The sequence below is a fragment of the Sebastes fasciatus genome, chromosome 1, assembly GCF_043250625.1.
Source record: "Sebastes fasciatus isolate fSebFas1 chromosome 1, fSebFas1.pri, whole genome shotgun sequence".
Lineage (NCBI taxonomy): Eukaryota > Metazoa > Chordata > Actinopteri > Perciformes > Sebastidae > Sebastes > Sebastes fasciatus.
Window position 1 is genome coordinate 43745766 of NC_133795.1, and position 25556 is coordinate 43771321.

Genomic DNA, 25556 nt, shown 5'->3' on the forward strand with positions numbered 1-25556 from the left:
TCACCAGTTCAGATGTAACTAGTATACATCAGTCACCAGTTCAGATAGAACTGGTATACATTAGTCACCAGTTCAGATGGAACTAGCAAACATCAGTCACCAGTGTTTGACAGTAGCGGCGCTACAAGCAGCTTGCTACAAGCAACTAGTGGCGCTACAAGCACCTAGCGGCGCTACCTGTTCTCCCGCTTTCTCCTCCTCTCACCTCCAGACCAGCAGCTCGTAGCTATGCAGCTAACAACAGACGTAACGGTACAAGAAATTCTTCTAAGGCAGAGGACACAAGAGCCTTTAACATTCCTGCTTAACTCTGTTTGCACTCTAATCCAGAGTGAACACGTTTAGCACCAAGGACTACAATGAAGTCTGCCAGCTAACTTGACACGCAACAGGAAAAAAGCAAGTTAGCGTCGAGCTGCTAACTGCAGAAACAATGGACCGGATGGACCAGTTGTCCTCCCGTCTGCAGACGTATAACAACAGCTTTGATGGAGTTCAACTACTTTTGCTGCTGTAGCTTAGTGTGCGATGTTTCTCTGGGCGGGAGCTTCAGGGTAGTGAGATAACTGGTAGCTTAGTGTGCTACGTTTCTCTGGGCGGGAGCTTCAGGGTAGTGAGATAACTGGTAGCTTAGTGTGCTACGTTTCTCTGGGTGGGAGCTTCAGGGTAGTGAGATAACTGCTTGCTTAGTGTGCTACAGTTCTCTGGGTGGGAGCTTCAGGGTAGTGAGATAACTGCTTGCTTAGTGTGCTACGGTTCTCTGGGCGGGAGCTTCAGGGTAGTGAGATAACTGCTTGCTTAGTGTGCTACAGTTCTCTGGGTGGGAGCTTCAGGGTAGTGAGATAACTGCTGGCTTAGTGTGCTACGTTTCTCTGGGCGGGAGCTTCAGGGTAGTGAGATAACTGGTAGCTTAGTGTGCTACAGTTCTCTGGGCGGGAGCTTCAGGGTAGTGAGATAACTGGTAGCTTAGTGTGCTACGTTTCTCTGGGTGGGAGCTTCAGGGTAGTGAGATAACTGCTTGCTTAGTGTGCTACGTTTCTCTGGGTGGGAGCTTCAGGGTAGTGAGATAACTGGTAGCTTAGTGTGCTACGTTTCTCTGGGCGGGAGCTTCAGGGTAGTGAGATAACTGGTAGCTTAGTGTGCTACGTTTCTCTGGGTGGGAGCTTCAGGGTAGTGAGATAACTGCTTGCTTAGTGTGCTACAGTTCTCTGGGTGGGAGCTTCAGGGTAGTGAGATAACTGCTTGCTTAGTGTGCTACGGTTCTCTGGGCGGGAGCTTCAGGGTAGTGAGATAACTGCTGGCTTAGTGTGCTACGTTTCTCTGGATGGGAGCTTCAGGGTAGTGAGATAACTGCGTGCTTAGTGTGCTACAGTTCTCTGGTTGGGAGCTTCAGGGTAGTGAGATAACTGGTAGCTTAGTGTGCTACGTTTCTCTGGGGGGGAGCTTCAGGGTAGTGAGATAACTGCTGGCTTAGTGTGCTACGTTTCTCTGGGTGGGAGCTTCAGGGTAGTGAGATAACTGGTAAGTTAGTGTGCTACGTTTCTCTGGATGGGAGCTTCAGGGTAGTGAGATAACTGGTAAGTTAGTGTGCTACGTTTCTCTGGATGGGAGCTTCAGGGTAGTGAGATAACTGGTAAGTTAGTGTGCTACGTTTCTCTGGGTGGGAGCTTCAGGGTAGTGAGATAACTGGTAAGTTAGTGTGCTACAGTTCTCTGGGTGGGAGCTTCAGGGTAGTGAGATAACTGCTAGCTTAGCTCACTACACTTTCCAAGTAGCTTGACCAACACTTTGTGTCACCTCTATTATCTGATGTACATCACTCCCACAACTGGACTACAAATCACCTGATATTAATAATCATGATAATATGAAGAGCTGGATACGCCCACAGACTGAAAAGTAGCAGCAGTGTTTTTCTTTAAGGTGGATCAGCTGTAGCTGATAAGTTCACCTCTCTGTGAAGCACAAGGTCAGATTCAGCTTCATGTTATTGCTGCAGAGCCGGGCCGCTGTGGTTCTCTTTGGTATGGATGAAAAATCGCTCTGATATTTGAAACATATTACACCCTGTATGAAACAGTGAGCTGCTGGCATAAAAGATGGAAAATACAAGTGTAGCTGAGCTGTTGTCCAGAAACAAGAGAACCAAGGAAATGTCGAAAGAAAAAGGAAATAAACACATCCTTGATGCCATCATGGGCTGCAGGTGAAAACAAGATCGATTATTCAATTCAATTTATTTTGATACAGAGCAGGTCTAGACTATACTCTCTAATGAAATGCATTTACAACATTAAGGTCACAAGAGAGTTTCACTTTGCTTAAATGGAACTAAATAAAGACTTGAGGGTTTCCACAAGAGACAACTGACAGTGACACTGACATAAGGCTTTTCTTGGCCTCTGTTAAAAGGTAATAGAGAGGTACCTAATGTAAATGGTTTCTTTATGCAACTACAAGTGCATGTTTCATGTGTGTGTATGGATGCATGGTCCGTGTAGGATTCAACATCAAATATCACAAAGAAAAGGAGAGGATGGAGCTTAAAGTGAGGGAGGAGGAGTGCAATAGATACAGGAAGGGTAAAAAGGAGAGATGGTATGGTAAAGAATGAGTGAGGAAGAGGAACAAGGCAGAAATACACAAAGAGAAAGAGTTCTCTGATAGACAGGTAAACTTCATGGACTTAATCACAGGGCAGTGCACGTGAAACTGAAAGAGAGAAACACAAACAAACAAAGATAGTGGAGCAAAGGCAAGCCAGAGAAAGAGAGAGGCAGAACAGAGGAGCCATAACAGACAGAGAATATATATTATATATATATATATATATATATATAGGAGTGGAGGTCACTGGGATCAACTGGTCTAGACAGTAACAGCCGTTTACTCATTTCATCTCCTTCTTCTGACACGAGGAGAGAAAACACAACGTCCAGGCCGCAGAGTGTGTTTGTATGTGTGTGTGTGTGTGTGTGTGTGTGTGTGTGTGTGTGTGTGTGTGTGTGCAGACAAATCTGCCTCTAATTTAACATAAATGAAGTCTTATCTTGCAGGTTTGGATCAGACAGAGAAAGAGACATTTATTTAACTCGTTCTCTCTGCTAAGAAAGGAAGATTAACTTAACTTATATATATATACAAACATACATATTAGGGCAGTCAATCGATTAAAATATTTAATCACAATTAATCGCATGATTGTCCATAGTTAATTGTGATTAATTGCAAATTAATCAAAAAAATTGTATCTGTTCTAAATTAACCTTAAAGGGAGATTTGTCAAGTATTTAATACACTTATCAACATGGGAGTGGACAATTATGCTGCTTTATGCAAATGCATGTATATATTTATTATTGTAAATCAATGAACAACACATGTAGCTCTATATGATGAAGGAGAGGCTGTATGTAGCTCTATATGATGAAGGAAAGCTGTATGTAGCTCTATATGATGTAGGAGAGGTTGTATGTAGCTCTATATGATGAAGGAGAGGTTGTGTGTCGCTCTATATGATGAAGGAGAGGCTGTATGTAGATCTATATGATGAAGGAGAGGCTGTATGTCGCTCTATATGATGAAGGAAAGCTGTATGTAGCTCTATATGATGTAGGAGAGGTTGTATGTAGCTCTATATGATGAAGGAGAGGTTGTGTGTCGCTCTATATGATGAAGGAGAGGCTGTATGTAGATCTATATGATGAAGGAGAGGCTGTATGTCGCTCTATATGATGAAGGAGAGGCTGTATGTCGCTCTATATGATGTAGGAGAGGCTGTATGTAGCTCTATATGATGAAGGAGAGGTTGTGTGTCGCTCTATATGATGAAGGAGAGGCTGTATGTAGATCTATATGATGAAGGAGAGGCTGTATGTCGCTCTATATGATGAAGGAGAGGCTGTATGTCGCTCTATATGATGTAGGAGAGGCTGTATGTAGCTCTATATGATGAAGGAGAGGATGTATGTCGCTCTATATGATGAAGGAGAGGCTGTATGTAGCTCTATATGATGAAGGAGAGGCTGTATGTCGCTCTATATAATGAAGGCTGGGGAGACGGACTGGCAGACAGATAGATGAAGACTTGTCAGAGGCAGAGTGACTGAGAGACAGATGTGACTAGATGTGAATAGCAGTTGTGTAAGCCGGCAGTCAAGACGTGGCTGGAAAAGAGGCTCAATCTTCCCTGAGCACGTAGCGCTTCAAATGACTATCTCTCAACCTGCTCTCACCTTCAATTACCCAGTACTGCCACATTATGGCCAAACAAAATGACTACCATTAGCCATAATCACCTTACATGCAGCCTAATGCTATGCTGAACTAGACTGGGGGAAATAATTGCCTTTCAGTAATTGCGGTGGAAAAACTCCTTCCAATAGAAGCTGTGGACAGAAGTGGTCCGGAGGCGACTCGGGAGCCTCTTCACTGGGCAGCAGCAGCACAGTGCTGTTAAAGTGCATCTTCAACATATCCAGTAAAGGACACGTTAAAACAGCAAAATGTCACATCACTGAGGTCTGCTGGCAGGGCTCCAATCTTTCACTTCAGTCCAAAATCCCATTTTTATTCTCCTGAATACTGATGTTGGCCAGATGTTTCTGTTAGCCCCTAACCCTCCCACTCAGAGTACATTAATGGAACAGGACATGAATGTACATTTCAACAATAAAACTTGTCTATACAGGTTGTTGAAGCACTGATTGGTCGTCACCCAGGTCATGTGACCACCACATGCATAGTCTGTATGTATCTATTGGCCCTTAATGAACACAGGAACGTTTCAGGAACCTCGCCTGTTTTAACTGGAGGAACCAAGAAGATGGGGAAGTACTGTCCAACTGCCCACGACGAGCCTCGACAGAAAGGCTACTACGTGTATGAAGACTGAAGGGACATGGCTCCGATCAACCTTCATTTATGAAGGTATCGCCAACGCTCAGGTTCAGGCAAGGTCACTAAATAATTATTAGATGTGTGTATAAAACAAACATTTGTATAACAAGAGATAAATGAAAACCAACTGGTCAAAATGACTATCCAAACATACGTCAGATCACATTGAAGTCTGAGATCTTCAGTTTTCTGGCCCCCTAAAGGGGGCGTGGCCTTGACTTTTACTCTAGTATCCGTATGTGGCGGTCTGATGTATGGGAATATTTTATTGATGTTTAAACAACATGGTCAACTTCTCAAGCTGGCTATGAAACAGCAACATACCAAGAGAAGGGAGAGAGAGAGAGAGAGAGAGAGCGAGAGAGAGAGAGAGAGAGAGAGAGAGACAGGTGAAGGGGAAGAACAAGATGATTCTGTGAGTCATCTGTAAACGTTGTTTGTATCAGTGTATTTATTTCACTATGTTACCTGATTAAAGTAAGAACCTGACCTGTGTGCTACCTGCAGCGAGATGGGGGGGGGGCGTCCTTGGCCGGGACAAAAGGCTGACGCAGTGAGAACTGACAGAGAACAGTGTAGCGTGACCTTTTAACACACATCAGCGTCTGGGAATCGATTTTTAGAGGAAAGCGTGTTTGCACATGAAATGCACGCTACGCTGCGGCGGCGTTCTACTGATCCAGAGGATTTAGGACGCATCAGTGTTAACGCTGACCTGCTGTACGCGTCACTGTGTAACTCTCTGATGTGTCCTTGTCTCTGTGTGCATATATCTGTATACCTGAGTGTGTGTGTGTGTGTGTGTGTGTGTGTGCGTGAGTGTGTGTGTGTGTGCGTGTGTGTGTGTGTGTGTGTGTGTGTGTGTGTGTGTGTGTGTGAGTGTGTGAAATCCCATTTCCATAGCCGCGAAAACACCTGAGCTAAGGAGAAAGCTTTACAGCTGGTTCAAAAAGACCACACACACACACATGCGCGCGCGCACGCACGCACGCACGCACGCACACACACACGCAGACACACACACACACACACACACACACGCACACACACACACACACACTACTGGATTTAGCCGAGCTCTCTCTCCGTCTCTGATCCTTCAGTCTGAACGTCTCTGTCAGCGTCGTCTTAATAACGTTCTCTCTCTTCCAGCTCTCACCGTCAGGAAGGATCCTCGCTGCCACCGTTATCCTCTCTAAAGCCTGAGAGGCCTAAATGGAGGATTCCTCCTCTGAAAATGAAATGCTTTCTATCCGTTTATTAAATGATGGAATATCGTCGGAGGCAGCCTCGCATCAAATGAACAACAGAATGGACTCAATGGAAGTCAACATGTTAGAGAGATAACATGTAAGAACTAATGATGATCTCTTTAAATCATCTATAATCAGATGATAACCACTTTATCTTCGTCTACTCTGGTGACCATGTTTCCTGTTTTAACCAAAGCTCTCTGCTCTTCTTTTCTACCAGTTTAGTTTATTCTTTAAATGTTTCTGTAAATCAACAAAGAGTCTGTTTGATTAGACAGCTAGCTGGACAGTATGACGTATCTCTGTAGTCCAACAGGAAGTGATCATCACCCTAGTTCCCTCCACTAACAAGAAGTGATAATCACCCTGGTTCCCTCCAGTAACAGGAAGTGATCATCTCCCTAGTTCCCTCCACTAACAGGAAGTGATCATCTCCCTGGTTCCCTCCACTAACAGGAAGTAATCATCTCCCTAGTTCCCTCCACTAACAGGAAGTCATCATCTCCCTGGTTCCCTCCACTAACAGGAAGTAATCATCTCCCTGGTTCCCTCCACTAACAGGAAGTAATCATCTCCCTGGTTCCCTCCACTAACAGGAAGTCATCATCTCCCTGGTTCCCTCCACTAACAGGAAGTAATCATCTCCCTAGTTCCCTCCACTAACAGGAAGTGATCATCTCCCTAGTTCCCTCCACTAACAGGAAGTGATCATCTCCCTGGTTCCCTCCACTAACAGGAAGTAATCATCTCCCTGGTTCCCTCCACTAACAGGACATGATCATCTCCCTGGTTCCCTCCACTAACAGGAAGTGATCATCACCTTGATTCCCTCTACTAACAGCCAATGGGATTGTCTCCCTGGTTTCCTCTACTAACAGGAAGTGATCATCTCCCTGGTTTCCTCTACTAACAGGAGGTGATCATCTCCCTGGTTCCCTCAACTAACAGGAAGTGATCATCTCCCTGGTTCCCTCAACTAACAGGAAGTGATCATCTCTCTGGTTCCCTCAACTAACAGGAAGTGATCATCTCCCTGGTTCCCTCAACTAACAGGAAGTGATCATCTCCCTGGTTCCCTCAACTAACAGGAAGTGATCATCTCCCTGGTTCCCTCAACTAACAGGAAGTGATCATCTCCCTGGTTCCCTCAACTAACAGGAAGTGATCATCTCCCTGGTCCCCTCATCTCCTACTGACCAACTCCACCAAGGTCACATGAGTGTGAGTATAAACACAACGAGGCTGTAATGAGGACAAGTCGGCGTGCTGATGTTTCGAAGTCTCATTTGGACACTTGTCAGCGACCCCCTTTTTTAAAACTCACCGGTGGGATATTTACTGACCTATTTTATATCGTAGAACAAAACGTTAAAATCTCTTCAGCTGGTGTTAACCACAGACATTATTTCAGACATCTAACTAAAAACACATTGACCTCCAGATTAGGGAACAGGAAGTGACATCATGCTGACTCATTCCTGTAGCTCTCTATTCAGGACAAAGTAACAAATTCACTCGACTAATTAAAGCAATACAATCAATGAAATGTGCTCACATTCAGCTAAGCATTATCAAAAGGAGAATTACTAGAACTTCTCTGATTTACTTCCATCGTCCTCGTGTCGTGTGTGGTCGGATAAAAACGTCTTCAACATATCAGCGGTACATCTCAACAAAGACATTTTTAAAGAAATGTGCTGTTAAGAAACTGGCTAATAATCTCTTTACACTCCTCTCCCCTTCATCCCTGTCTCTTATATTATTAGTACTACTAGTACTATTGGGGTCCATCCCTCTGTCTCTCGGTCTCTGGCCTTGGATGGTGATTGTGATGAAGATGATGGTGATGATGATGGTGATGATGATGGTGATGATGATGGCAACATGCTTGGTGGTCCTCCATCCACTGATTTAATGCTTCAATAAATAATATAACTGCAATGATCAGCATGATGTGCAAATAGCAGCCAGAGCTGCTGCTATATGATGGAATGATGGATGGATGGATATCTTATGTCTATGTCTTACAGAAGTTGTATCTCTCCATCTCTGTTCTATTGTACGTTGTCTATTTTCTAGATGTCATGTATTTGTTCTTCACAGTAACAATGAGAGTTTTGTTTCCCATCTCGTGTTTCTGTTTAATTGTAGAGAAAACAGATGGTTGAACAAAGAGCTGATGTCATTCTGTGAAGATGTACGACAGCCAAGTTCAACTCGCTCAGGCGTTCTTTTACATTCTGCTTCATCATGCCTTGACTTGCATCAGCAAATGGCCGTCGCCAGTCGTGTAGATTACAGGAAATGAGCTGAAACTGAGGGGGGTAGGGGGGGGGGGGGGATCTGATGATGAGCAAAGTAAGAAAAATACAGAAAATGACTGTATGAAAGAAAAAAGAAAGTACAAAAGAAAGTGATGATCGAGTGGTGATGAGAGGAGAAGATTCTTGAGTGGGCAGGTTTTACCAGAAGAAAAAGAAGAAAACAAATGTAAATGAAGAAGATGGATGAGAGGAGGAGTGGATGAGAGGAGAATGGATGAGATGATTTTTAATCTTGTACTTTTATTGTTCTGCACCTACCCATATGCCACCTACTGTGTTCCCTCTGTCAATGATGATTGTGCAGTATGAATGTGTGTATATGTTTCGGTGGACTGCAGAAACTGAATTGCCCTTCGGGGATAAATAAAGCTCTCTGTATCTGTATCTGTATCTGTATCTGTATGAGGATGGATGAGATGAGATGAGGATGGATGAGAGGAGTGGATGAGAGGAGGAAGGATGAGAGGAGGCTGCATGAGAGGAGGAGTGGATGAGAGGAGAATGGATGAGAGGAGGATGGATGAGAGGAGGATGGATGAGAGGAGGAGAAAAGGAGTGGAGGGAGGTGATGAGAGGAGGATGGATGAGAGGAGGGGGGATGAGAGGAGAATGAATGAGAGGAGGATGGATGAGAGGAGGATGGATGAGAGGAGGGTGGATGAGAGGAGGATGGATGAGAGGAGGGTGGATGAGAGGAGGGTGGATGAGAGGAGGATGCATGAGAGGAGGATGAATGAGAGGAGGAGAAGAGGAGTGGAGGGAGGTGATGAGCTGGCAGCTGGCTGATAAGAATGATCGCATTAAATAGAAAGTGTCCTGTAACAGCAGACGGACGATGCCACTACAGCACTACTACCTCTAAGACACGCCACTCTTTGGCAGGACCAAAGCCAATCAGCTGGCAAAGATCTGGTGAATGTAGCCAACAGACTGAGAGAAAGTATGAAGAGAAGAAAACAGAAAGAAGGTTCTGGACAGAGATGTGTGTGTGTGTGTGTGTGTGTGTGTGTGTGTGTGTGTGTGTGTGTGTGCGTGTGCGTGTGCGTGTGCGTGTGTGTGTGTGTGTGTGTTTCCCATGTTTACACACTAAGAAACAGACACACAGGTGAGTTGTATATTATGTTTGTGTATTGGTGTATTTATACGATAAGATTTGAGACTCACCGATGGAGGTCGTGGCTGGAACCGGCTCTTTAGACACTGAAGACACAACAAGACGCTCAGTCAGCAACAGGGATGACTGGACCAACATGTTACACAGACTTCATCTCTGAACTAGTAAAACCTGCGACCGTTAGTCTGTCGTCCCTTGGTTGATTACACAGCACGTTCTCGTTCTACTGAGTTCACGTTCTCGTTCTTCTGAGTTCACGTTCTCGTTCTTCTGAGTTCACGTTCTCTTTCTTCTAAGTTCACGTTCTCGTTCTTCGGAGTAGTGCACACACAGTCACTATAGGATCAGTGTGTTCTTAGGCGAGCGCAGAGAGTATAGTCTGACCCATCTCACATCCTCCACTCTGAGTCTGAGCTCTTACCCTCCGGCAGACGATACAGAGTCCTCCGATGAAAATGTTTTTATATATTGATGCTGCTCTGGAGGCAGCTGATGGTGATCAGCACTGAGTCCAAAACAAATTTTTCCAAAGGGGACAACAAAGTGTATTGCATCGAATCATATCTATCGTAACGTATCGTATCGTATCGTATCGTACCGCACCACACCGCATCGTATCGTATTTGCATCGTATCGTATTGCATCGTATCGTATTTGCATCGTATCGTATTGCATCGTATCGTTTCATATTATATCGTATCATATCGCATCATATCGTATCGCATCAAAACGTATCGTATCATATTGTATCGCATCATATCGTATCGCATCATATTGTATCGCATCAAAACGTATCGTATCATATCGTATCGCATCATATCGTATCGCATCATATCGTATCGCATCAAAACGTATCGTATCATATTGTATCGCATCATATCGTATCGCATCATATCGTATCACATCATATCGTATCGTATCGTATCATATTATGTTGTATCGTATCATATCATATCACATCATATTGTATTGTATCAAATTGCATTGCATCGTATCGCATCGCATCGTATCGTATCGTATCGCATCGCATCAAATTGTATCGTACCGTATCGCATCGCATCGCATCGCATCGCATCGCATCATATTGCATCGTATCGTATCGTATCGTATCGTATCGCATCATATTGTATCGTATCGTATCGTATCATATTGTATCGTATCATATCGTATCGTATCATATTGTATCGTATCGTATTGTATTGTATCGTATCGCATCGCATCGCATCGTATCGCATCGTATCACATTGTATCGTATCGTATCACATCATATTGTATCGTATCACATTGTATCGTATCGTATATAGCATACGGCAGCTTCAAACACTGCGTCTATGGGTGGGTGTGTGTGTACCTGAGTAGTAGGAGTTCAGCAGGGATTTGCTCTGCAGTGTCTTGCTTCCCTGCACAGAGAAGGAGCAGGGAGAGGGGGAGGCTAGGGAGGAGAGGTGGAAAGAAGGTGAAGAGGAGGACAAGAGGATGTAGAGAGAGGAGGAAACAGGAGAGGAGAAGGAGGAGGATGGAGAGAGAAAGAACAATCAAACATCACAGGACACAATTAAGAATGAAAACAAAGACTGATCAGTACTCCATATTCAACAGGAACAATCCAATAACACTAATGGCTCCATCAATGCTGCTCATATAGAATGTTGAAATACAAAAGTGGTTCCGTCTACATGAGCGAGCTCTCAGATAAGACATGTCCTCAGTACTGGTCAATACAGATACCAGAGGGTGTGTGGACTGAACCCACGGACAGGAAACAGGAACAGGACGGAGACAAGTCATCAATCATCACACTCCACCAAGCTATCAACACTAGGAATAACAGCAGCAGCTGTCCAGTGACGACCACTGGGAGGATGACTCCTCATATGAGGAAGGAAGATACAGTTGGGTGAAGAATTAAAGGAAAAATCAACGTAGAGCGTCTACAGAACAGCATGTTTCCTCCTGCTGTGTGATGAGATCCCTCTGGTCTGCTGTGTACCACCTCTGTATGTTAATGTGTTTCAGCTTTAAAACAGGGAGGATTGTAGCTGCGTAGCAGAAGAAATGTGCTTTGACAACAGAGTCCTGCAGAAAGCTGGTGATTGGCTGAGAATGCAATAACTCACTGAGGTTATTTGGCCTGCGAGGGTCCATCTGAGGAGATATGACTGGGTCGCCTACCTGGTGTCAGCGTTTTTCCTATGTCTCATTAGGACTGAGCCTGGATCAGTGACACTGTGTTTCCTTCTCTTTTTCTAATGTTGATGTGATAACACAGAACCAACTCAGATAAACATGGCATGAATGTTAAACAAGCAGCTGTACACAGAGACCCAGCAGAGTAGACTAAACTCCAATGTGTGATACAACAGGACTGGATTATATGTGCTAAGACTAAATGAGGAGGGATGTCCAAACTTAACTCACACATGACCAAATGTACGTAAAGAAGACCAATATAAACCCCATGTAAGGCCTCGTCCAGTCTGCCTGGGAGCAGAAATAATCCAGGACCGTGTCATATATTCAGTTCCCAGAAGACAGGAACCTCTTTTAGTTCTGAAACAGTGCGATCTGAAGTGTGGCTAGGTCTAGTTGGAAGAACAGAAATAGAGTTTATGAACCGACCGAGGTGAAGAAGAAAGGACGCTCCTGTTCTCTAACAAACAGCAAAGCAAAGCTAATGTAAGGCTTTAAATATCACAGCGTTTCTCTACATCCAGATAAAAGTGCTCCACTCTAAGTGTTTTCAATGCTGAAACATTATTGTACGTCAGAAGTGCAGCGTGGACAGTTAGAGGAAGACTGCAGGCAATTACGGGCAACATTAGCTCGCTACTTAGTCCCTCTGCAGCACCCCTGGCTTTCAGCGGCCAAGCACTCCCAAAAGGCCAGCCTGACATTTTCAAGAGAAAAATGCCCTTCTGAGGGTCTTCGTCTAATTACCCGGACACACACAGAGAGGGAGAGGGAGAGGTGGAATATGCACCCACACAGCCACGCAGACACAGGCCCACTCTCATCAGATAGTGAATATCTACTGCAGGATACGTCCATGTGAGGCTAAGGAGGATTACAGCCGCACTCCGTGAAGCAGCTCAACGTACTGCTGATATTAGAGAGAGAGGAACATATGGAGGCCTTCACAATAACATTAACTGTCCACTGAATGAGTGAATCTGACTAAATGATTAATGAGGGACATTGTATACGTGTCTTCTCTGGTAGACATGTGAAACAAAGCTGGACTTTTAGCCACGTTGTTTCTGATTGATTCTACTAAAACGCTCCTTTTATATATCCATATAGGTCCATATATTTAGAGAGTGGCCTCCACGGTGGAGCCGGCTGCAGTCGGTGGATTCTGGATGAACTTTGAGACCAGAAGGAGAAGTGGACTCACTGAACCCGTTGAGGTCCTGGTTGGAGGTGGAGAAGGGGTCGTCTTTGTGCAGGGTGCTGACTTTAGTGGTGCTCTTATCGGCCGTGGTGACCGGACCCATCTCCCTCTGCTGGGTGGAGCTGCTCGCCGTCTCCTTCTGCTTCTTCGCCAGCTTCCTGTAGTGGTGTGAACACACACACACACACACACACACACACACACACACAGGTAAAGTTACACATAGAGACACACATGCAGTCACAACACAATCACACACATACAAACAAACAGAAGTCACAACATTCAAAATGAGGGTGATATTGTTTAAACATGCAGAAGAGACACGATGAGGGTGAACACTGGGTGTTATGAACTGATGAATCCAGAAGTTCAGAACCAGTGTGGTGTTGAACCAGAGTCTGACAGGTTCACAGCGTTAGCAGCCAGACACACCGGTCAACTACGGTCATACATTTACAGCATGTTTTTAACTTACTGCTTTTGTAAATCTTGGTCTTTTCCTTCTGTGCTGGATATCCTGATCAATGGCTTTTAAAGTGTGTGCGTGTGCGTGTGTGTGTGTGTGTGTGTGTGGGTGGGGGGGGGGGGGGGGGGGGGGGGGGGGGGGGGGCTCTTCACCATATGACCGGAGGAGCCGGGGATCAAACCACCGACCTTCCAATTTGGTGGACGACCCGCTGTACCTCTGAGCCACAGCTCTAGGAGGCTCTCTCAGCTCGCTCCAACCAACGTATCCTCATACAACGGTTCATATGATATTTTATGAAAAGTTAAGATACGAATGTCCAGCAACACGTGACGCACGTGTCAATTTCCACTCCAGTATTTTCAAAATAAAACTCCTTAGTTAGGTTCAGTAAAAGATGGTGTAAGTCTGGTGTTTTTAGACCCACCATCCACCCCGACCTCCTCCCTACACGCCGTTCACCGCTCTCTATACTTCCTGGTTCATGATTATGTGGGTTACATATGAATTGATTTGGTGGGATATACTGTATATGAATTACAGTGGATCAGACCAGACTGCTCTGATATACAACATTTTCCTGTTTTAGTTGTATTAATGTTTGGGGCTGACGATGAGCACTGATTTCACTATTACTGTTTTTAGTTAAAGGCAGGGTTGACAAAGTTCTCCAGTTTACACTATTTGTTCTATTGGTTGAAATGGTCTTTACACCCGACAGCGATCCATTACTGATGAGCTCTGAAAAAGGACCGGAAAAGAGCCGTCATCTGTAGCTGCTGTAATCCTGTAAAAACGTCTACCAATCACTGCCTCGCGGTCTGCTTGGAAAGAACCAATCAGGTTAGATGGAGCTCCTGAGGCGATGCTACTTTGAGTTTAGGCTTCTTTCAGCAAACACTTCATTGACTGATCAGAACACCATTTGTCTTTTGAAAAGAGTGACTTCGTAGAGTGAGAGTCCTGCGACCATTTAACTAAGTTTCTCACAGTGTGTTGAAGCATCTGCTGGGCTTCATAATGAACAACAGAACCATCATCTCTATTATGTGGATCAGTATTAAAATTCTTCTCCAGCTGAGTCATATGAAAAACATCTCAAACTCCTTTTTACAAAAGTCAACAGAAAACCTCCTCCAGAATCCACCAACACACCCTTCAACTCACGAACGTGTCTGACGTCCAGTCACGAACGGCCTGCAGTGTGTGTGTGTGTGTGTGTGTGTGTGTGTGTGTGTGTGTGTGTGTGTGTGTGTGCGTGTGTGTGTGTGTGTGTGTGTTGTATTTGGCTGTATCTGGTGCATGCTGGCCGGTGAGTGGGTGTGTTTCTCAGTGACCCATCACGAAGCCGCCTCATACGCCTGCTTACATGTGTCTCTGATAAACTGCTCCGTTGTGCACGGCGGTCACTGCAAACAGCAACTAGAAGAGTGAAAGTAGGACGTGATCACAACTCCCCTTCAAGGACTAATGAAGCCTTCATGGACGACTTCAGGGCTGAGTCACTACAGGACGGAGTCCGTAGAGAGAAGGAACATGAAGATGTACCGAGAGGTATTAAAGAGAGGAGGCTGGTTAAACACCAGCTAAACACAACAAATCACTGATGAGTGTTGTTTCACTTCCTTTTACGTTATGACTCATGACAGAAAGTTCTGGAACTGATCTGTCAGCCCACAGCGTTCAGAAGGTTCTGGAACTGATCTGTCAGCCCACAGCGTTCAGAAGGTTCTGGAACTCATCCGTCAGCCCGATGCGTTCAGAAGGTTCTGGAACTGATCCGTCAGCCCGGTGCGTTCAGAAGGTTCTGGAACTGATCCATCAGCCCACAGCGTTCAGAAGGTTCTGGAACTCATCCGTCAGCCCACAGCGTTCAGAACGTTCTGGAACTGATCCGTCAGCCCACAGCGTTCAGAAGGTTCTGGAACTGATCCGTCAGCCCACAGCGTTCAGAAGGTTCTGGAACTCATCCGTCAGCCCACAGCGTTCAGAAGGTTCTGGAACTGATCCATCAGGCCGGTGCGTTCACAAGGTTCTGGAACTGATCCATCAGGCCGGTGCGTTCACAAGGATCGGGAACTGATCCATCAGGCTGGTGCGTTCACAAGGTTCTGGAACTGATCCATCAGGCCGGTGCGTTCAGAAGGATCGGGAACTGATCCATCAGGCCGGTGCGTTCACAAGGTTCTGGAACTGATCCATCAGCCCGGTGCGTTCAGAAGGTTCGGGAACTGATCCGTCAGCCCGGTGCGTTCAGAAGGTTCCAGTCATGAATACTGACAGCGGCCCTGACGTTGTTTAAAGTAAAACCCAAAATAATGAGGCCTGAACACATCAGGACATCTGGAGCTGAGGTCAGGGTCTGACAATGAAAACAACATGCACACTCTGGCCCTGTTCACACCTGGCATTCACATGCGTGAAAAGCAGTGGAACAAAAACACCGACACATCTGATCACCAGTCTGATAGTCTGTAGATATGTAGCCTCTAAACAAGATCTGTTTTAATAAAATAGAGTCGTACCGACAGGATACAGTAGAGCACAGAGGCCGTTTCCTGCAGCGAGGTGTCTGCCTGTCTGTTCACCTGAGGACACAGAGACCAGCTGATCCTAGCAGGACATCAGATGAGTAGGCGGTCCTTAATGTGGCCCAGGACATATTCACTACACACTGATAAAAGGATGTGACCATATGTGGCCCAGACCACCTCTGAATGTGGTCTGAGGGATTGGATCTCAATGTGTCTTGCGTGCTTCACACTGTATTTAGAGCTGTGATCCGATCACTCAGGATGCATGTTAATACCAGGTGTGAAAAGGATCTTTCAGACCACATTCAGAGGTGGTCTGAGCCACATTAAGGACGGCCTACTCTACTGACATCCTGCTGAGATCCGCTGGTCTCTGATCTCCTCGCAGCATGGAAACGGCCTCTGTACTCTACTGTATCCTGTCGGTACGACTCTATTTTATTAAAATAGATCTGATCTGATTCCCGGCCGCTGACCACGCTGGAAATCAGGGACTACTTTGATGCCCTGGCGACGCGACGGAGTTACAGAGAGATGATGGAAGATGAGAAGATGGAAAAGGAGGAATGGCAAAGTTTCTCTCATAATAATTCCCCTCCTTGTCTCCTCTCCTCCCTCCTCCTTGTCTCCTCTCCTCCCTCCTCCTTGTCTCCTCCCTCCTCCTTGTCTCCTCTCCTCCCTCCTCCTTGTCTCCTCTCCTCCCCTCCTTGTCTCCTCTCCTCCCCCTCCTTGTCTCCTCCATCCTCCTTGTCTCCTCTCCTCCCTCCTCCTTGTCTCCTCTCCTCCCCTCCTTGTCTCCTCTTCTCCCCCTCCTTGTCTCCTCCCTCCTCCTTGTCTCCTCTCCTCCCCCTCCTTGTCTCCTCCCTCCTCCTTGTCTCCTCTCCTCCCCCTCCTTGCCTCCTCCCTCCTCCTTATCTCCTCTCCTCCCCCCTCCTTTACCTTCATCACACACTCATCCCGTTAATGGACTCGTTTAGATGATAAATTTCTTGCATATTGTACGAGGCAATGAGCACGACGTAATCCCTCTTTAATGAATGTCACAGCGGCAGTTCATTAAGCACTAAGGTTACCCCGCCGGGCGCCGGGCGCAGACCGCACTGGGAATCATGGACTACTTTGAGCCCCCGGCGACGCTAATTGTAAGCCGTCTGATGAGTTGATAATGAGCGATGCGTTGATACTTGTTTTTTTAGGGGGGGGGGTTCGAGAGGAGACGTCATTACTGAGAGATGAGGCGTATGGAGGGAGGCGGAGCGGTGGCACTTTGGGAGAACTGTAGATTAAAAGAACTGCTTTTTACTGCTTTTATTTTTGACATATTATGCCGTAGCTAACGTTCGGTTTGAAATGGAGTCCGCTAACGGCAACAAACGGCCAGTTCAGTGGAGGTTTCAGTGTGTCCTATGAAGTTCAGTGAGTTTCAGTGACGGGGGTTAACTCTAGAGAGAGTAACGTTATAGACTCCTGCCGAGTGGAGTGTCGGGGGTTAACTCTAGAGAGAGTAACGTTACGGACTCCTGCCGAGTGGAGTGTCGGGGGTTAACTCTAGAGAGAGTAACGTTACGGACTCCTGCCGAGTGGAGTGTCGGGGGTTAACTCTAGAGAGAGTAACGTTATAGACTCCTGCCGAGTGGAGTGACGGGGGTTAACTCTAGAGAGAGTAACGTTATAGACTCCTGCCGAGTGGAGTGTCGGGGGTTAACTCTAGAGAGAGTAACATTATAGACTCCTGCTGAGTAGAGTGACGGGGGACGGGAGAGAGGCGTCCGTCAATAGCTCAGCTGAAAACGTTACATTACGTCGCGCCGCTCGCTGCCAGTTAGGACACTGATAGAAAACATTTAAATCAAGCTGATTGTGTCGCTGACGCTCGCTCACGTCGCTTCCAGTTAGGACACGACAAGAAGCAGTTTCTGACTCTTACAGAGAGCCGCTTCAAACGGTGCTGTCCAAACATAACTTTATCTATAGCTACAAAGATGTACCTGTGAAAGAAGCGACCATGCAACACCCAGTTCACATTTGTTCTTTTCCTAGAAAGTGATGCATGCAGAGGGCACGCCATTTATTTCAGTAGAAGTCTGGTGAGTCAACAGGGGCGACCTCCAGGCGTCCAATCAGACCAGGGAAACAACCTTTGTTTCATCTGTCGAGGGACTGACAGAACCACTGTAGTATAGGAGGAATGAGCTCAAATATCCCCGAGACATTCCCGGTCAGACAGACAGACAGAGAGACAGAGAGAGAGAGAGAGACAGAGAGAGACAGACAGACAGACAGACAGACAGACAGAGAGAGAGAGGCAGACAGAGAGACAGACAGACAGAGAGACAGACAGACAGACAGACAGACAGACAGACAGACAGACAGACAGACAGACAGACAGACAGACAGACAGACAGACAGACAGACAGACAGACAAACAGACAGACAGACAGACAGAGGCTGCAGACCCAGACCACCTTTCATCTGCGTATCACAGGATTTAGAGGCACAGAGACACTCGGGACTCTTTAAATCCCAGTAAACATCTCAGGGCTACAGCAGTGTGTGTGTGTGTGTGTGTGTGTGTGTGTGTGTGTGTATCCTAATCTGTGTTCTTCTATCAGATATTAAAACTAACAGGACTCATTTATTTTTCTGGCTTTGTCTTTAATTTTAGTTAATACACAGCATTGTTGAACACTCGATTCTGATTGGTCAATCACGGCATTCTATGGTCTGTTATTTCTTTTCTTCAACAGACCGTTGCTACGTATAACAGACCGTTGCTATGTATAACAGACCGTTGCTACGTATAACAGACCGGTGCTACGTATAACAGACCGTTGCTATGTATAACAAACCGTTGCTATGTATAACAGACCGTTGCTATGGACACAGTTCTCTTGTCAGACTCTGGCGGACCGTTTATGTTTCAAATTATTGATTTCTTCAGTTAGTAGCCGTGTAATAAGCGGGGTAATGTACAGCTAGCGGGTCATTGTTGTGACTTGCTAGCGTCGGGGTGCGGTGTCGCCATGTCGGAGTTTATTTCACAACAATGACCGGCACACACTGCACATTATCCTTTACTTATAAGGGTCCCTGGAATCTACATAGAAACAGTGGAAACAATATGCTTCCCAACAATATCAGCTAATTAGGGCTGTCAAAGGTAACGCGACTTTGAGCAGATACATCTTAACCCTGGTTGGTCAAACAGCCTCAGTGCGGCTGCTTTAAGAGGAAGTGATGTCATGTGATGACTGATCTGCTCTGTCAGGACACTGCTGCACATCTGGAGGAATTTTTCAGTTGATTCAAAGACGGCTGGAGAATCAGGGATTTTCAAAAATGCTGTGCAGGGATTTGTAGGTGAGCTCAGGGCAACAGAGTGCATGTGTTGTGCATGTGTGTGTGTATGTATGTGTGTGTGAACAGACTGCTATAATAGGTCCTCATTAGAAGTGGTTAATAAGCAGGAAATGGCGGCGTGGTGGAGGAGATAACGGTGAATTACGTTGACCTTTTAGGGGGAGACACTTTAAGAGACGAGCCATGCAAACAATGCAGATGAGTCTGACTGTTTCCTTCCACCACCAGACTAATGCTGTAATTACATCCCAGGTCTCTGTGCCCTGAGAGCTTCCAGCCAGCCAACGTATGATGTCACGCGCCAATCAAGAGGATCTGCTGCAGCGTGCAAGTCTGATGATGTAAAGTGTCACTGTCACAGACACAGGAAGTGATTTCAGCAGCAGCTCGTCCAACAGAAATGCTCCGTCACTAATAGCAGGTGTGATGATTAAGACATTTTCCTACCACAAGGCTAACCAGCTGCTCCCTGTGCTGAGCTGGAGAGTGCATATACACACAAATTCATTGTCTAACTTTCTCATATCTCTAGTTGAATCATTTCTAATATGTCTCACATCTAGTCTCTGATTGTTCATTAAAACAACACATATCCACTAAAGCAGGTATTTAGACTGACTGTATGTTCATCTAGACTGGCTGTATGTTCATGTAGGCTGACTGTATGTTCATGTAGACTGACTAAATGTTCATCTAGGCTGACTAAATGTTCATCTAGGCTGACTAAATGTTCATCTAGGCTGACTGTATGTTCATCTAGGCTGACTATATGTTCATCTAGACTGACTGTATGTTCATCTAACCTGACTGTATGTTCATCTAGACTGACTGTATGTTCATCTAGGCTGACTGTATGTTCATCTAGACTGACTGTATGTTCATCTAACCTGACTGTATGTTCATATAGACTGACTGTATGTTCATCTAACCTGACTGTATGTTCATATAGACTGACTGTATGTTCATCTAGACTGACTGTATGTTAATGTAGACTGACTGTATGGTGCTTGATGAATGGCTTTGTGTCTCTAGCATAATGCGTCCAGACCGGCAGCATTTCCGCTGCTGCTGCCAGCCCTTTCTTTCTACATTCATAGTTTGCCTTTCAAAATGGCCATATTATTTCATTGTAAATATCATTCATATTCATTTTAGACAGAGAAAGGTTCATACGCGTGCGCTCATTTGTAAATAATAGCTATAATCCACAATTAAAACTAGGGATGGGTCATGATTTTCAATTTTTGGAATAGTAATTAAACTGTAAAAAAATCAGCTAGTTTATGCGACTATCGTCCCGTATTCAAAAATATATACTTTCCCTTGTTTTAACCATTGCAGGCGCTGGTAGTAACGTTACTACCGGCTCTGTTCTGTCAGTGCAGGTGTGTGCAGTGTGAGTAGTTCCAAGTGATTATGGAATAGTGTTTAATTCTAGTCTAAAGTCTAATTAAAACCCTGTACTTTAATCATTCATGGAGCCCTATAAGTTACTGCATTTCCTACAACACTGTTCTTCAAATATTTCAGAACAAAAGCTTTGTGTTAGGAAATTAAGGAATTCTGTCCACAGACAAAAAAGCTTGAGGGCTTTTATTTTGAAATGAAAGCAGGATGTGTATTTCATACTACTTTTTTCATATCCGTGGCATTCTGTAGATATCTAGACATTGAAACTGTAGTAATGTCGCTGGTATGATGTCAATATACAGTCAAACAATAGCTTTCACTGTCTGTTGTTGCTGTGAATCGCGCGGATCGCGGTAAAAATAGGCGAAGCCTCGAATCTCCAGAAGAGACGCAGCCGAGCCGCGCTGCTCACACGAGCTGTGTGGCTGCTCCAACCTCTTAACATGGACGCCGAAATAAAGAAACAACAGGTTGTGTAGCCGCCACGCGCTGCTGACGTTCCCTGTGTGGCCCGGCGCTGAATATACTTTAGGCTATAAAACAGGTTTAATACAACTATCTTTGGTCAAATGATGGCCGTGGCAGAGCGATGGGTTTATCTATCAAATGGGTTGTGATGCTTCTAGTTTAACAACTCAACAGTGTGAACTATATTGTACCGCTCAAATTAATTCATATTCCTGTTGAGATATGATTTATGGCATATTGTGCCTGCAGGCTGCTCCTGGAGACCTTTCAGCATGTAAGCAGTGTGAACGTCTGGGACGGTGGGGGAATGTGGATTAGACTTGTCTTTCAGCATGTTGTCTGTACGGTTTTGAATATATTGAGAGAAACACGGTATGTCCTGAACATAATGGAGTTAGAGTGATACAATTCAAACAGGATGCAAGAAAACAACATTTGAAGAGAAAGGAGAAGCTTGTCATAAGGAACAGATGGTGGTTGTTCTTGATGTGAATCTCTACTTACAGGTAATAAGAGTAGGAATAAGCATGTCTTCTGAAGCATGGTGAGGTGAGGCCGATGATGACAACAGAGCAAAACCCAGAAGAAGGACAAACACATTGGATTAGTTCATGGTTCGAATGAGAAATTATTATTGACTAACTGATAGGCTACAGTCTAACTGCTGTGTCCTCATATGGAAATATGTTGCTGTCTATCAACTTATTCCAGACGCTGAGTGGTCACCGGTCAACAGTCTGACAGTACGTCTATCTCCTGTCTGGCCACATGCTGAGCTTTTCTCTGCTGCCTGTCGGGTCGATATCTTTGTCTATATTTAGTCTCCTTCATCGTTACTAGGAGAGAGGCCATCGGCAGGATTATCAGATTTTAGTCCTCTAGTAATACTCCACTGTAAATCAGCTGTGATGTGGTCCAATCTATCAGGAGCTCTATGGCTCACTCACCCAACAAATGACACTTATTTCACAGGATATTGGCCTGTTGGTTAACTTTGAAGAGATGAAAACATACCCATCATATTCATCCATCATTCCCCGCTGTGCTCCATGCTAATACTTTATCACACCCTGTGTTGAGTTATAGCAGGTAGTATGAATGTTTGTGGACTTTGTCAGAAATGGCGGAGGCCATGAAAGATCATTTTTCAGTGCATAATAAGGTCATATATTGTAATTTTAGTCGTATATTGTTTTTCTTACTAATTTTATAATGTGTCATGGGATGGCGTTCCATTCCTAAACCAGGATTCTTTGCAGGTCAGCCAGCATGGTTGTGTGTTCCCTCAATGATGTCACTGGCAAAACAAGGCTTGTCATCATTGAAGGCCATCTCAATGCAGGGAGATATCAGGATGAGATTCTGCAGCCTGTGGCGATCCCATATCTCCACAATCTGGGACCTAACTTCATCCTCCAAGAAACAACGCTCACCCCCACAGAGCCAGGGTTATCACAGACTACCTCCACAATGTGGGAGTAGAAAGAATGGAACGGCCTGCCAAGAGTCCAGACCTCAACCCAATTCAACACTTGTAGGATCAGCTTGGGCGTGCTGTACGTGTTAGAGTGACCAACACAACCACGCTGGCTGACCTGCAACGAATCCTGGTTGAGGAATAGAACGCCATCCCACAGCAACGTGTGACCAGGTTGGTGACCAACATGAGGAGGAGGTGCCAGGCTGTTGTGGCTGCGTATGGATCTTCCACCTGCATGCATTATCCTTACAAGTTGGACATCATTGTGAAGGTCAATAAACAGGCTTTCCAACCATGTAAAATACAATGACCATTAGCATTGTAACAACAGAGAAATAATCCACCAAACACAAATTTACAAACTTTTTTTTCTGAGTTTATATATATATGTATTCAGATTAAACCCGTAATGTTTATTCAACACGGTGTTGATGTTAATGTGTTAGCATGGATCACTGGAACCAGTGGAACCAGTGGAACCAGTGGAACCAGTGGAACCAGTGGAACCAGTGAGCTACCAGGGACTTATGGATAATTCACTGTCTATGTTCTTTCATGGTCAACCAGCCAGTCAGCCTAAACTTATATTCATATTATTGATATTTATTAGTTGATATTATCTATATACTAGCTTAACCTGCAAGTTTCCCGATAATACATGAATACTTAAGTTAAGTCTGTAGGGAGAAAATAGAGCATAAATAAATAAAAACACAAAGGAAGTGCACATCTGGTGCCTCCATCACCAACAGGCTGGTGGATGGACAGAAAAGAGATGAGGAATGAAAGATAGAAGAAGAGAGGGATGAATAGAAGCTGAGATGATCAACGGTGTGTTACAACGACATGAAGGTCTACTCTGGATTCAGGCTACATGTTTTTAAATTCACACAAACTTATTATACTTCGATATCTGTAGAATGTATTGGTTAAACTATGATCTGGAATTAAACAAATTAAATCATATAATTAAACAGAAAATAAATCAAATGCAGATAATCAAACATATCAACCTGTTTACCCAGAAGGCCCTCCTGTCCTTCACCTGAGAGCTCAGACACAAATCTGTGTGTGTGTGTGTGTGTGTGTGTGCGTGTGTGTGTGTGTGTGTGGTAACCCTGTAATGGCTTGTTGGCAACTTTTCCCCCTGGCATCCCTTCATCTGGTGAGAGGCCAGAGATTTAGATCTCATAGCATCTGAGACACACACAGACACATACACACACACAAACACACACACACACACACACACACACACACACACACACACACACACACACACACACACACACACACACATTGGACTGAGTTTCAAGGGGAAGGTGAAGCAGGACTGAAGAGGATCAATATTTCAGTTCCTATTTAAAGAAGAGCAGAACGCTACTACTACTGCAGACTGCATCTGTCTGTCTGTCTGTCTGTCTGTCTGTCTAACTGTCTGTCAGTCTGTGTGTCTGTCTGTCTATCACAAGTATATTCTGTGATCAGTGTATCCTCCGACAACAGTTCGTCTGATATCTTACAAAAACGTTCTTCCTCCTTTTTTGTTCATTTTCCTATGAATGTCCGGCAACACGTGACAGTTTACACTCGTGTCATGCATACAGTCTTTTCAAAATAAACTTCTATTTTCATAGGAAACTACTTCCTTAGGTTTAGACAACACAACTCCTTAGTTAGGTTCCATTAAAGATGGTGGTTTGGGTTAAAATAAGTCCAGAAGTTCAGAAGTTACAGATAAATCAGCGTTGACTTCTGGCCTCACACGGGGCACCAACAGCGGTCTCCTAGTGAAAGTCTGCTGTTTTTAGACCCATCCCTTCCACCCCGACTTCCTCCCTACACGCCGTTCACTACTCTCTATACTTCCGGGTTCACTATGACGTGGATTACACATGAATAGACTGTGTTGGATATACAATATATGAATTACAGTTCATTACCGTTAGAAGGTGTAGCTACGAACAGAGACCAGCACACACACCTATCATGCACACCTCCTCACTACACACTATTTAACACACTTGCGCACACTTGCAACTCACCCACTGCTCACAACACACACACACACACAAACACACAAACACACACACACTGAGGGGTTTTGTCCCTGTGCTCTTTAGCAAGGCACACTGGAGCAGTCAGTGTTGGCGTGGAGCTGTGAGGAAGTCAAACTAACACCAGAGTGTTCAAATGGAAGAGTAACACCTTCTCATGTCTATTTATAATCTAGTAATGATTCATAATAATAATAGTAATAATTAGTGCTCTGTTACTATACAGTATGCATATGGACACATTCTCAAATCTATGGAAGAGAAAATTAATTACGACTCCATAAATAAATGTTAAAACACATGAGTTATAAATAGTGGGCAGATGTTTTATCTCTTAAAGTCTCATTAAATATCCAGAGTCAGGTAGGAACACTGTACTTCTGAACACATCACATCTATAGAGATTTTATCAGGCTGGGTTTAGTTTGAAAGTTCTGACAACCAAAAGGCAATCAGAGATGCATACATCTCCAAAGACAACATCTATTAGAGTCGGGGTCCATTTACGGTTTTGCCTGTCCAGTCCGGTCTGGTGTACGAGCTTATACCAGTTTGACTCTAGCGGTTTCTACGTGATTACCATAATGTTATGTTTGTTAATAAACGGACTAACAGAGCCACTAGTGTCTGGCAGAACGTGCCGAGTGCAGGCCGGTGACCTGACCTCATGTTCTCTTTGGGGTGACGAGACAAGACGGGCTTCTGTCAGCCAGTCTTATTACACGCCCGACGGCTTGTAACGTTAGCGTATATAGTGCAATACCTAGTGGTCAAATTTGGTATACCGGGCCTGTCTG

The 25556-nt window shown here is 44.8% G+C and overlaps 1 protein-coding gene across 11 annotated transcripts in view; it reads right to left on the reverse strand.

Annotated features, from left to right (window-relative positions):
• The window catches only part of ptprt (protein tyrosine phosphatase receptor type T), a 389841-nt gene that overhangs the window by 73242 nt on the left and 291043 nt on the right, over positions 1-25556 (reverse strand). For 7 of the 11 annotated variants that reach the window (XM_074649699.1, XM_074649696.1, XM_074649685.1 and 4 more), the window contains 3 exons: positions 12985-13139; positions 10942-11022; positions 9641-9676 (listed from right to left, as the gene is read on the reverse strand). In XM_074649699.1, coding sequence (XP_074505800.1) covers positions 9641-9676; positions 10942-11022; positions 12985-13139 — 272 coding nt within the window. Of the gene's footprint in view, positions 1-9640; positions 9677-10941; positions 11023-12984; positions 13140-21726; positions 21757-25556 lie in introns of all 11 variants that reach the window. The other 4 variants (XM_074649700.1, XM_074649697.1, XM_074649665.1 and 1 more) reach the window with 2 other exon arrangements.